This window comes from Brienomyrus brachyistius, chromosome 13 (genome assembly GCF_023856365.1).
Source record: "Brienomyrus brachyistius isolate T26 chromosome 13, BBRACH_0.4, whole genome shotgun sequence".
NCBI classification, from domain to species: domain Eukaryota; kingdom Metazoa; phylum Chordata; class Actinopteri; order Osteoglossiformes; family Mormyridae; genus Brienomyrus; species Brienomyrus brachyistius.
The window spans coordinates 11,220,263-11,233,501 of NC_064545.1; the positions used below are offsets into that span (position 1 = coordinate 11,220,263).

Below are 13,239 nucleotides of genomic sequence, written 5' to 3' on the forward strand. Positions count from 1 at the left end.
TACCAACAGAGGACTAAAATGATCATAAGAACTATAGAATTAGCTGTATGATCAAAGAACATGACTTAAGTCCATGTGACACTGGGGGAGGGGGGGCTTATCCCATCCTCGTGGCTAAGCCTGAGAGGGGGGGTAGAGGACAGTGTGACCGTTTGCCCAGGGACCCATGGGGCCCCATGCGCTGACCACTGGGGCGAGATGACAGTGGATTTGAGAGACACATTAGAGAGCCCCGGTTAGCGGTGGTCCGTAGAGCCTTAGGCGGGGGGCTTACTGAACCAGGTTTTGCTCAAAATCCATGAAATCTGCTATGCTGCCATGAGGAGAGGCCAGCTAGGGGCCACGCGGTGGGTGGTGCAGGGGGCCCGACAGTCTGCGGTTCTAAAACACAGAGCGCACAAGGTAACCGAGGGAGTAACTGCGTATTCCTGCCAGGATCTTAAATCAATCCCCTTCAAATGGCATTACAAAATGCCCAAATCATTTAAATGCACTGTTATTCAGATGGGGTTGAGAGGGGGGGTTGACATTCCTCACAGCTGCTGTGACGAAAAAAAATGACTTAACGAGCTTGGGGTCCTCAGCATGCAGAAGGTTGCGTGCCCCTTACTGACGAGCATCTGGCTTGGGCCAGATGTGTACAGGGCCAGATGTGTACAGGGCCAGATGTGTACAGGTCCGGGGGCAGATGGAGGGCAGACCTTCATCCTGGGTGGTAAAGAACATGCCCTCCTGCAGGCTCATCCCTATGCAAGTCCTCCCCTGCCCATAGCCTATGCAGACTACATTTGCTTCCCCCTGATTGGCCCTTGGGCCAGGGGGGGTCGATAAGACTGCTTCAGCTACTTATCTGCCATAGAAAAACTGGACCCTGTTTTTCGAATGTGACACCTCTACGCTGTTCCAGCAGCTCTGAAGTCCTTTCTCTCAATCCCCCATCTCACCCTCCTGCCTGAAGGCGCTCAGCACCCAAACCAACCTCCCCACTTCAAACCAACATGTTTGACCCCCACTGCATGCCGTTCTACGGTGCAGTGCGTCAGACTTCGCTTAATGCCTGTACAATATCAGACTGCACATTCTGAATCAAGAGAAATGTAAAGATAACAAGAATGCTTTATCCTGAAAATGCCTTCCGGATTACGACGGACTTAATTTAACTACATTTTCTTTGGGTCATGGTATGAAAAACAGCATCATTTCTTAAGAAGATATTAAACATGTGCCGCTGCATTTTGCCTTTTGCTCTGTAACGGCGGGTGGTCTGGGAGATGCGGTACTGGCCGCGATGAGAGCTGGGTGGTCTGGGCTTTCTCACACGGTATTTGAGGTGAGGGTAACGAGAAGGCCGTGTCTCGCTAGCCAGCCGTGTAGGACGCATTCTCCCCGGAGGGCGGACTATAGGTGTTCTCTTTCTTAAATCCCGCCAGAATTATAACTGGATCATGACAGGCCCGCGGGCTGCTCAGAACCAGGCCAGGTCCGGTCACACCCGGACACTCCGGCCCAGATAAACGGCCAGATCTTACACGTGAAAAACGGGGTAATCTCTCGGACGTTTACCCGCTGAGCTGCCAGGTGCTGAAGCTGCCCCCTCACCCCCGGAATGCCAGTGTTACCCCAGCAGGGGTGGCTGTAAACTGCTCAGGCTAATTCCGGAAAGGTCCTGCCACAAGCAGCACCGCACTAAACACCAGCTTCGGGGGGAGTTTGCCTTTTAGTGACTCTGGCAGCACAGTAGATTAACCGGACCCTTCCGGATCACAGAACCGCAAGCTTCACACCCAGGTTGGATAACGGCCATCTGGCAGTTGGTCCGCCTTCCTGTGTGATGATGACTTGCGATTACACGCTTCCCACCACAAAGACGTGCTGTTTACTGCGGCCGCTGGTCACGCCTGCAGCCCCTGCAGCCTTGGCGTGGGGGTGACAGGAAGTACAGGGAAGCATGGAGCCTGCAGGAGTGCCGTCGCGTCCGAACGCAGGTCCATCACACAGCGTCTCCAAAACAACCCGCTCATTGAAAGACTCAGTGAGCTTGCTGACCGCATGCGGGATACACGTTTTCCCAAGGAGGGTGTTAAGCTAAGCCGATTCCTCACAAACATTCAGGAATCGACTAGCTACAATGACGCAATCGCTGCAATCAGCCATGATTACTGTAGCTGGGGGGGGGGGGGGGGGGGCAATTTGTCCACCCGCTGCCGCATGTTCAGACCCCTGCGTCGTTCATTCCTCTGGCAGGAGGCACCATGCCTGTTGAATATTCATACATTTCAGTTACCAATAACAAGGGCTCAGGAGTACAGGCCGCCTCCCACGTGCTGGCGAGGGGGGCGTGGTGTGAGGTCACTTCCTGTCTGAGAGCGAGACTCCTCACCGAAATGCCAGTGGCACCACGCCCTTCAGCCAGGATGAGAGTACAGGACGGGATACTGGCGAAGGGGGGTGGACAGTCTTTCTGGTCTTACAGAGGGCTGAGTGAGTGTCCCTGATCTGTCCAGGGCCGAAAACATAAGGGAGTGCTTTAAAATCACAGCACTTCAGGCAGGTCAGAAGCCTCGTTACCCCAGGGCAGATGTTCCCCACACTACCACACTGCTTACCAGGGTTACAAACGGACCCACAACCATGGACTCATGCTGTCTAAATAGTACTTTGTCCAAGTGAGCAGGATCAGCAAATGTCCCCAGAGCAACTGAGGGTTAAATGCCTTGCTCAAGGGCCCGAAGGTCAAGGCACTGGACTGTGTGAAATGAAACTATAACCTTCCGATCAGGACCACAGAAGCAGGACCACAGAGCGACAGCAACACTCGATACCATGAGGCACCATGCTGACCACTGCCTAGCGCTGACAGTAACCTCTTATCACAAGACAACAGCCATGTAGCAGGAAGCCATTAATACATAACCTAGTTCTTGGAAGAACAGAGCAGCGCCCTCAGCAGACGGAAGGCAAGTCCGGTATGCAGTCCGACAGTCCCAGTCTGTAGAAGAATCAGGAGAGTCAAAGACTCAGTCTGACCGCACTGAAAAATGAGGACTATAAGCAAACCAGCCATGGGTACCAGTTCCCATGGCAGTGAGGTTCCACAAACCCAAAACCCGGTCATTCACGCTGGTGCCATTCAGGGGTCCGACTGGCAGCAAAGGAGCACTTTTCCCAGTGATTACGTACAGTATAGCTGAGACACGGCTCTGGTTACACAAGCAGCCATTTATACTGTACTGTGCAAAAGTCTCAGGCATCCAAAGAAAACATTAATGCCATTTATCTGGCTAGTAAGTGTATGATCACTCAGAAAAAAAACATTACAATATATGGAAATTGGCACTGACATAATAAAACTAACAATTTCTTCCATTCTCCAAAATGTTACCAAAGTCCCTCTGGACGGCTAAAAGGTGCTTCAGTTCCCAAACCACTTCCATTCTACGCCATTCTGTATATTCATTAAATTTCACCACCAGCTCAATTAAATTACTTAATTTGTTCAATAACTTGACTAGGTATTGATAAGGCCTACATGGGTGCACTGGATGGATGCTGTAAATACTGGGGTGACTTTAGCAGAGGTTTTGAAATGACTAAGCTGACACACTTTGACATAATATGACACCAACATGAAGACCATTTAAATATAATTTTCTCTGACTGCCTGAAACTTTTGCACAGTACTGCATGTATGCAGTCATACACCATCATGTAGCCAGTGTCCGGGAAGCAGCTGTAATGACGCTGTTGGGTATCAGGGCACTGCGACAGGGATGCTCCAGTGCAAAAACCCTCATAGTACACTGCAGAAGGCAGTATGGGACACCCTGGCCTGCCACGCAGTGAAACACGCTACACGCTTCTCACATGCTGAGAGTGAGGTTGGGAGTGCCAGGGCGGGGCCTTTTTTTTTTTTTTTTGGGGGGGGGGGGGGGGGGGCAGCTTATTTCACTGGCTGATTACAAGTGAATTACTGCCAAGGTCTCAGAGTCAGGAACCTGGCAGAGGGGGAGTATGTGTGCAGTGACTCCGAAAGCCACATATCAATCCATATGGGAAAGAGAAGACACTTGTAACACAGGCTGTCTGTCACCCCCATGTGTCTGTCACCCCCATGTGCTGCGCCCCCTGTCCTGTGCCGCCAGCCTCATACCCCCTGCCCCCGCACCCTCTGCCTCATTCCCTGCAGATGGAGAAGCCAGAAATCCAAGAGGAAAGACTCCAGCATTCCCAGCCAATGAGGGAAGAGTGCTGGGCACATGGGCTACGGAAGCGTCCGCAAGCGGCACCGTCTGACAGAAGTGGCCCTTATTGTTTCCGATGGGAAAAGGGCCCGAGGCGTCGGTGCTCCGGAACAATCTCCTGCATTGACGCGGCTCGGACACATGTGATCGGGGCAGCGTGGAGCCGAGTCAGCTGAGATCCCGGCCGCTCGCTCAATGGCACATTGTCCTGTTCTCCTCATCCTTCACCCCCCCGCCCTCACCAACCCCCCCCGCATTATAATAAATGTCAGTTTTAATGCCGCACAAGTGTCATGGGGACTAATGTTTGTACTGCAGAAGCAATTTGTATGACAATTTAGAGAAACCGGCATTAAAATGTAATTTATATTTTAAAATATAATGCATGGTAATCCATCCTCCCTGCTACTTATGCAGTACAGGGTGGGGGCGGAGCCTGGAGCCTATCCCAGGATGCACCGCGCCAGGGACGCGTCGCACTGCTGTGCTGTTTTTTACACACAGGCAAACAACAAAAAGCACCACCGTCGTGGTGAATGTGGGGCCCCCTCCTAAACACACAGTTTAATGACTCCCCCACAAAGCACAAAACACTGCACTGGTGCCCATTAGTCAGAAAGGAACAGGCTTGTTATGATGGGGGAGGGGGCATCGTCACTTACTCAGAGTGACGGTCTGCAGGGGGGGTTTCTGCGGGACGTCAGTGACCGTCAGACTGCTGCCCCCCCCCCCCATCAAAATGGACAGCGGTCGGCACTGAGACCCAGAAAGACCCCAAAAATGGAGGGAAATAGTTCCCTCAGCCCCACAGCTGCTCCATACTGCACAATGGTTACTCATCATGCTTATGTCTCAGTCGCAAGGCAAACGGCACCAGGTCTGACTGCACAGAGCTGATGAAACGCTGCAGACCACAGTGTCTGAAGGGTCTGGGTTATGCACAGGGCACCACACACTGATGCTTTAAACGTTACATCTGGAATATGACTGAATACCCCCCCCCATCTCATGATGTGTGTGTGTGTGTGAGTGTGTGTGTGTGTGTGTGTGTGTGTGTGTATGAGCGGGTATACTTATCCCTATGGGGACACAATGTCCCTATAACATGAGAAATATCAGTTTTTTATATCAGTTTTTTCAGTGACTGCCATGAAAAAACTAAAAATGCAAAAACTCTTGTATTTTGCTTGGTTACTTGTGGTTATGGTTAGGGCAGGGTGGGGGTTATGGTTGTCATAGTTAGCGTTAGCATTTTTCCCATAGAAGTGAATGAGCGGGCCCCATAAGGACAGGTATACCCTACGTGTGTGTGTGTGTGTGTGTGTGTGTGTGTGTGTGTGTGTGTGTGTGCCAGATAGCTCCTCACTGTTGGATCATGCTGGAAAAGGACACAGTCTACCATGAAATGTCAGGGTGGGGGCCATGTCCAACCATTCAGGCCAGAACAAAGGAAAGGCGGATCATTACAGAAAAGTGTCTGTTGTGGTCTTTCCTCATCCTGAATTTATTTTTGCAACCTAGAATGACCTTCCTCTGTTCCTGGTCTCACTCTAGACCCCCCCCTTGCATCAGTCTAAGTCTCATCTGCATCTCACCCTAAACCACTATAATGACTCACTCTGAAGTTCCCACTCTGCGTACCAGAGGAGATGCAGATGTGTGTGTTAGGACTCTGCCTGTGATCAGATGGACTCAGTCAAATCCTGTGGCTGGAAGAGTGACTTCATCACTGGGCTTTTGAGCACCACCCTTAACCCCAATCACTGCACGGAGTGGATCCCTGCTTTCTGTACGTTGCTCTGGATACAAGCGCCTGCTAACTAATTAAATGCAAATGATCAGAATCACAACCAAGGGTCACCTTTGTGGAGCTCTCCCTGGGCAACCACACCCTGCCCAAATAAATCAAGCACATACTTGACCTCAGGGCAAGTTTGCCCTGTCGTCATGATCCTGACCAAAAGTCCAGCCATTGAGCTTTGCTGGGGAAGCACTTTGAACAAGCTCCTGGGATTCAGAGGCTGTGATTGGCTGGTCTGAGATGTGCCTGGCTGTGACTCCGAGCAAATAAACTGCTAAAGCCCCATCGCCTTTTCTGCTCATCCCCACATGGGCAGTTTGATGTCCCAGTGCTCCACAGGCCCTCTGTAATGCTGAGTGGCCCAGCGCAGGGCACAGCAAGTCTGCACTGGACCCCGGCTCAGGGCACAACAAGGCTGCACTGGACCCCGGCTCAGGGCACAACAAGGCTGCACTGGACCCCGGCTCAGGGCACAACAAGACTGCACTGGACCCTGGAGCACTGCAGACGGCCTGCCGCATAAACATCTCTCCACAATACTTGAGGGTCCTTGCCCTGGTATGACCTGATGCCCCCCCCATCCCCCATGCAGGCTGAACACCTCAATTCCATTGGTTTGACTGTGAACCATAGTTCTGTGCAACATGATGTGGCAGCCATCGTTATAAAGATTCAGGTCCGTTTGGGGACCTTGCAGGTCACAGTGGTACCGTATTCAGTCAGAACACATCAGAACCTCAGTACAACCACCTATTCTCTTCCACAGTCCAATTCTATAATACCATGCTAAACATGATCACCTAAAGACCAGAAGATCATTAGGGCAAAGCCAACCACCAATCAGATGCACAACATATGCCCCACCCACCCACAAGATATAACCAATCAAGACGCGGCTTTTGCTGTGCACTCTGCTTACAGGTGGCAGCCTCATTAAAGTGCCCTGACTCTCCGTAACACCGCAGGGACTGACCTATGTATAAGGAGGAGTCCTTCCTGCGCACGTGGTCATCAATGTAGGACACGCCCAACGGCTGCACTGGCGTGGCCCCGATTCCCAGCAGCACCTGGGCCCCGATCAGCAGCAGGTACATCATGTTGGTGTTGGCTCGGTTCCCACAGGCCGCGCCCCCGGGATCCCTGTCCTCGGCACGGGACGAGGAGTTGGAGCACACGTCCCGGCTGTCCCTGGTCCGCCAGGCCTCACCCACCTCGTACCGGTACTGGTGGGTGAGGAACTCGGGCAGTGCCGACAGGAGGGCTCCCAGCGCCATGACAATGCCGCCACAGCCAATCAGCCGCGGCCGGTGGGCCCGAGCGCCGAAGTAGCTGACGAACAGGATGAGGGCCAGGTTGCCGATCTCAAAGCTGCTGGCGATGACGCCCACATCCGCGCTCTGCAGGTTAAAGCGTCGCTCCAGCGTGGTCAAGACGCTCACCTGTAGGGAAGAGGGACACGGCCAATGCAGAGAGACGATCAGTTCGGAGACATGGTCAATACGGAGATGTGGTCAATGCAGAGAAATGGTCAATGCGGGGATGTGGTCAATGCAGAGAAGCGGTCAATGCGGGGATGTGGTCAATGCAGAGAAGCGGTCAATGCGGGGATGTGGTCAATGCGGAGACACGGTCAATGCAGAGACATAGTCAATACGAAAACATGGTCAATGTAGAGACAGTCAATATGGAGACATGGTCAGTGTAGAGACATGGTCAATACGAAAACATGTTCAATGCAGAGACACGGTCAATGCAGAGAAACAGTGAATGCAGAAAATGGTCATTGTAGGGACATGGTCAATGTGGACGGAGTAAATGCGGAGAGGATGGATGGACATCTTGCCAGTCATTACTTGAGTATTATCCTATTAACCTCGCCTCCATCCTACCACAGGCAGAGAAACATGCATGGAGTATGAATGAAAAATATTTCTTTCTTTCCAGTCAAAATGAGATATTACTTTGTTGCTGCAAAGACATCATGTAAAAAATTAACTTGAATAAATTAAACTAAAACTTGACATTAAAATAAACTAAGGAGACCGACATATAATACTGTACAATAGCCTGGGCCTTGGGCAGTTAAGGAAATTTCTTCATTTTAACGACACAACCCTAACAGCACTTCCCTGGATTATAAATTACTCCATCAAATTATTTCCATAAAAAATGACAGATCACTCATTGCTGCAAAAGGACAACTTAAAACATTAGAAGTAGCCCTGAAAGTAGGGCTGAACTATACTGGAAAAATTCACATTGTGACAGGCCTGTTTTTGGGATAAATATTATTTATTAAATAAAAAAGGAGTAAAACATTTTCCCAAAATAAAAAATAAAACTTATTATCTACCAATACAGTCTGTCTTTTTAAAGTGAGTAGTTAGCAGTTGGGATAACTTGCCAAAAAGTTATCTGGTACCCTCACAATTCACGCTTATCTAAAATTTTATTTCACGGACTTTGAATTTCAAGAACATTTTACCGACAACCATGGCAACCTAAATGTACATATAAAATTAACAGCAGACGCAAAATCAGATTCTCTTACCGAGCCAACAGACACAAAGCAACGCTGACATACCACTTGCTTTTGCTCAATATCGTCTCTGGGGAGTCCAAAATATTCCCAAACAGTGGAAGATGAACGTCTTCTGAGAATCAGCTTTTGTTCGCATCGCTCCTCCTCACTCATTTTCGTTTAATTTCTCACAAACACACCAGACGGTCTACGAGTGAGTCCAACAACAAGGACGCCAATGATGATGATTGTCTCGGACAGAGCAACTAAGAGTTCACACAGAAATACAGGCGCTATAACTTCAGAATGAATAAACTACAAACTTATCACAGAACGGATGAATCACGATTAATTGTACAGCTGCTAAGTAATATTTAAAACAGCTAATTTATTGTTCCACTTTAATATGCTGCAGACCCCCTGTGACCCTTTAAAGGACAGATTATTTGAATTAATCATTTAAAAGAAAATGTATACATGTTATTGAATATTGGAGTATTCCACATTGCCAACTCAACCCTAACAGAAACACGTGCATCTGGGTGTGAACAGGGCCTGCCGTGACTGCATGATGATAGAATTAACAACGGGGATGCGATGAAATGAACATCCGTGTCGAGGAGATAAACAAATAGCAACAGCATGCGACGAGGAGAAGCCATCCATCTACCAGGGGCACAGCAAACGCGTGGGGCCTGAGCCAGGAAGCAGCGTGCAGGAGGCCGGCCGCCTCCGTCGCGGGACACGCCCCCGGCACGCGCTCACCGTCGGCAATTTAGAGATGCCAGTTCACCTAAACAGCATCTTTTTGGGTCTGGGGGAGGAGAACGGAGGCCCTGGCAGGCACCCATGTGAACATGGGGAGAACGGCACATGGAGCGGGGGCGGGATCTCAACCCCCCCCCCTCCCCTAAAAGCTAATTAGAGAGAAATATAAACAAATGGCATACGGAGAAATTCAGAGAGTGAACAGAGAGAGGCAGGACTGCTAATGAGGCCTGAGCCACGGCTGACCTTTACCTTCAGACTCAGGGGGCTGCCGTGTGCAGCTGGACAGAAGCACGGGGTCTGACCGCAATTCTTCGACCACTAGGAGAGAAATTACAACGACGCCGTGCTGACTGCCAGGGAGACGGGCACGGATTCGCCCCGCAGGAAGGGGGCAGCCCCCCACCTGGGTGACGAGGGGCGAGGCACCTCAGAGTCAGAGCCTGTACAGTGGAGCTAAGCATCCCCCGCTGACGACGACATCATTCCGCTCTTCAGTGTGATGACACAGACCAAGACGGAGAACGTACATATGATTAGACCTATTAAATCCCACACATCAAAGCCCATTGGAGAGAAAAGACATCAGAAGCAGCGCAAAATGGAACTGCATGTATTAATCAGCGCAAATGCGTGGAATAAATACTGAACACTGAATACAAACTGTGCAAACAATGCATGTGCAAACATATACTCTTTGGGGGGAATTAAATTTTACAGTTAGGTTTAAAGGAATTCAACAGCAGTATCTGATGTGATTACAGAAGCTGTGTGTGTGTGTGTGTGTGTGTGTGTGTGTGTGTGTGTGCGGATTATGTTTATATTAAATTGTGGGGACAAAGTGCTCCCCACAATGTAATAAAAACCTGTTATTTTGATGTTGTGGGACCATTTTTCAGGTCCCCACAAAGATCTGTGAATGCAGTCAAAAAAGTAAAAATGCCAAAACTCTCATATTTGTTTTGGTTACTTATGGTTAAGGTTAGGGCTGGGTGGGGGTTAAGGTCATGATGTGGTGATTAAAGTTTTCCCCCATATTAATGAATGTAGAGTCCCCACAAAGATATAATTCCAAACCTGTGTGTGTGTTGTGTATTTGTGCCCTGAGCCCTAGCAAGAAGCGCCACTGAAATGGGCTCCACTGTGTTAAAGATCGAGCACATCCAACAAACCCTGGGATCACCCCCACAAGGCCCCCCCCTCCCTCTGGGCCACACCAGGACTGCAGCGGCTCCAGAGGGAGGGGCTTAGGACTCGGCTGAGGAACAGAGGCTCCGTCGGCGTGGCGCCCATTCTGGGAGGGGCCACCCTAAAATACAGCCTCAGACAGCATTCCTCAGGGGCCGATGCACGTCTATCCTAATTACAGGCCGGCCCCCGAAACGCAGCACAGCGCAAACAGCACCGAGTCTCATTATTACGGCTCCCTGTTCCCCTCCTCTACTAAATACAGACACCTTTGACAAAATCACCACTGTTCGTAATGTGGATTATTAGATACAAATTGGGAAGATTAACTGGGCGAAACTGCCAGAAGATGCTAAATTAGCGTGTATCTCCCGTCTCCGGAAGATAAGTATGAGTCTAGTGGTTTGACCCCTCACTGTTCTGTACAAATGGGGGCTGGGGAGGGTGGGGGCTGGATCTTGCCCACAAAGCCACAAAGGGAAACAGGGTGGCAGAATCGATTGGCGGTTTGCCCGCCCATGGCACGTATGCATCCGCAGGGCTGCTTTCCTGCGGCAGCGCAAATACGAGCAGCCTCCCGATTGGTTATTCAGACGGTTCAGACACATCGCAGCACAGCTCGCACGTCACATGATATACCGCTCCGCTGCAGCATGACACGCTCATGCTAGCTGTTATTACGTCATCATCGCCGCTTTCAGCCGCATGCCAAAAATACTGCGATACGTCATATCTGTGAAATCCTGGAAGCCGCCGCGGAGCCAGGACCCCGCTCCCCGTCAGAGCCAGCGCCCAAACTATTTTTGGGACAGAAGGCGCACATCCACGCTCGCTTCCCGGAGATGTGTCCGAGATTAGCTACAGCTCGCTGTACGGAGGAATGATGGACAGGCAGGGGAGGAACTCGCTCAGGGTCACGGCAAAGGTCACCGCAGGGCCGAAACAGAACTGAAAATGACCGGTGGCTGCGTGAAGTTATGGATTTGCTTTCTGGGCTGGTTAAGACTGAGTCTGTAAATGAAACTAAAACTGTAGTAATATACATTGTTCTGTGTTTTTAGTCTCTTAATGAACACTAATTGCAGATCAGTTTGCTTTCAATCACAATAACCACAGCTTCCCATTAATAAACCTACAATTTCAGTCACCTGGAATAAGGAGAGTTGTGAGCATGCAAATTAAGGGTGTAAAGATGCATCGGCACATTGTGACGAATCAGTTATTAAAGTAGCAATTCAACTACATTGATTTGGCAATAATTTCAGAGAAATCTTGCTTAAAGATAAAGATCGTTTGGAATATAGATTGTGCGTTCATGTGCTGGAAGGAGACACGCAATGTAGCAGAGCTGGCGCGGTTATTTCCGAAATGTTGAATGGCAGGGGAAGGAGAAATAATATTCGAAAAGAAAGCACTACCTGATGATCTTTGCATGATGATGCTTTTGGGAAATGTCTCTCTTTTGTAACACAAAACAGCCATTCTAGCAACGGTCAAGAAAGTTCAAAAAAGGTATCTAGCTAACTAAAATGTAACACTTGCATTAGAGATGCACGATATGCACGGTATCAGTACCGGCAGATATTCATTAAAAGTCAAAACATCAGCAGTGGTCTGAGGTGTCAATCTTGGTGAATATTTAAACTTTATCAATATTCAAAGCTGCAGCTCCAGAGCTAAAGACACTACTGTTAAAATAATGAAGATAACAGCTTTGGACAATCAGTCACCTGTAGTGGAAGATGAGGGATTTTGTCGGCTCATTCACCACTTACAGTTTTTCTTGATTGCTCTGAAGTACAGTATTACGCATCTGACAATTACAGTTTTTCTCGATTACTTTGAAGCATTTCTCAGATGACAATTAACATTTATTAAAAAATCCCCAGACCATAATGACAATTCTGCACAACTGCTTCACACAAATTTCAACATGTTCTGGTGCCTATATGCAAATTGTTTTGTACAATTGCCATCATTTGACAAAATTTTCAGTTACTTTCGTCTTTTTTGTCAAAATGGATTATGTAGTTTCCTATTGTAATAATTTTACACCCAAAACTATATATGTATGTGATCATCGTGTTAGTCACCACATGCAGAACAGTAAACCAAGCTTTCAAAATGATTTAAAAATATATTGAATAAATTGCAGTGATATGGCATTGTTGTGTGTTTGGTTCCCACAGCGCAAGATTTTGTTGTCCTTGTATTGCTATTTTGGTGTTTTTGTGTTATACAATGCTGTGTGACTTTTTTGTTTGCTATTGTACTGTATCTTGAGATCTGAAGACGATACATGTGCATGCAAGTGCTTCCTCTTGCCAGTGAACTTCACATGCTGTGATGTAGAGCTGTGCAGTGTTAAAACTGGTGTCTTTGACATGAATAAATATCAGTTTGTTAATGAAATATGATCAGCAGTGATAATGTGAAAGTGGGAACCAACTATCTTTCAGCATTGTAGAGCTCAGGAGCAGACTTACAGTACACTGACATACTGACAATATATCTAAGCATTTTGACCCTCATGGTTAAAACGATGCTGATTGTACTTCTCGCTTTGGTGCTGCTTTTGAGAGATAAGTGAATTGTTTTGGTTGAGTTACAGGCTTTTGCAGCTAAACCATGGTGTTGTGCTGTATGCATGAACTGTTTTGAGAAATGCTGTTATAGTTTGGAGAATGTTAAGCAGGTTTCATGAAATTTGCCAAATCAAG

At 48.6% G+C, this 13,239-nt stretch overlaps 1 protein-coding gene across 1 annotated transcript in view; it reads right to left on the bottom strand.

Moving 5' to 3' along the window:
- Positions 1 to 13,239, bottom strand: part of slco3a1a (solute carrier organic anion transporter family member 3A1a) — a 52,288-nt gene that overhangs the window by 32,683 nt on the left and 6,366 nt on the right. Inside the window, exon 2 of the mRNA XM_048972462.1 lies at positions 7,016 to 7,481. Coding sequence (XP_048828419.1) covers positions 7,016 to 7,481 — 466 coding nt within the window. The remainder of the gene's footprint in view (positions 1 to 7,015; positions 7,482 to 13,239) is intronic.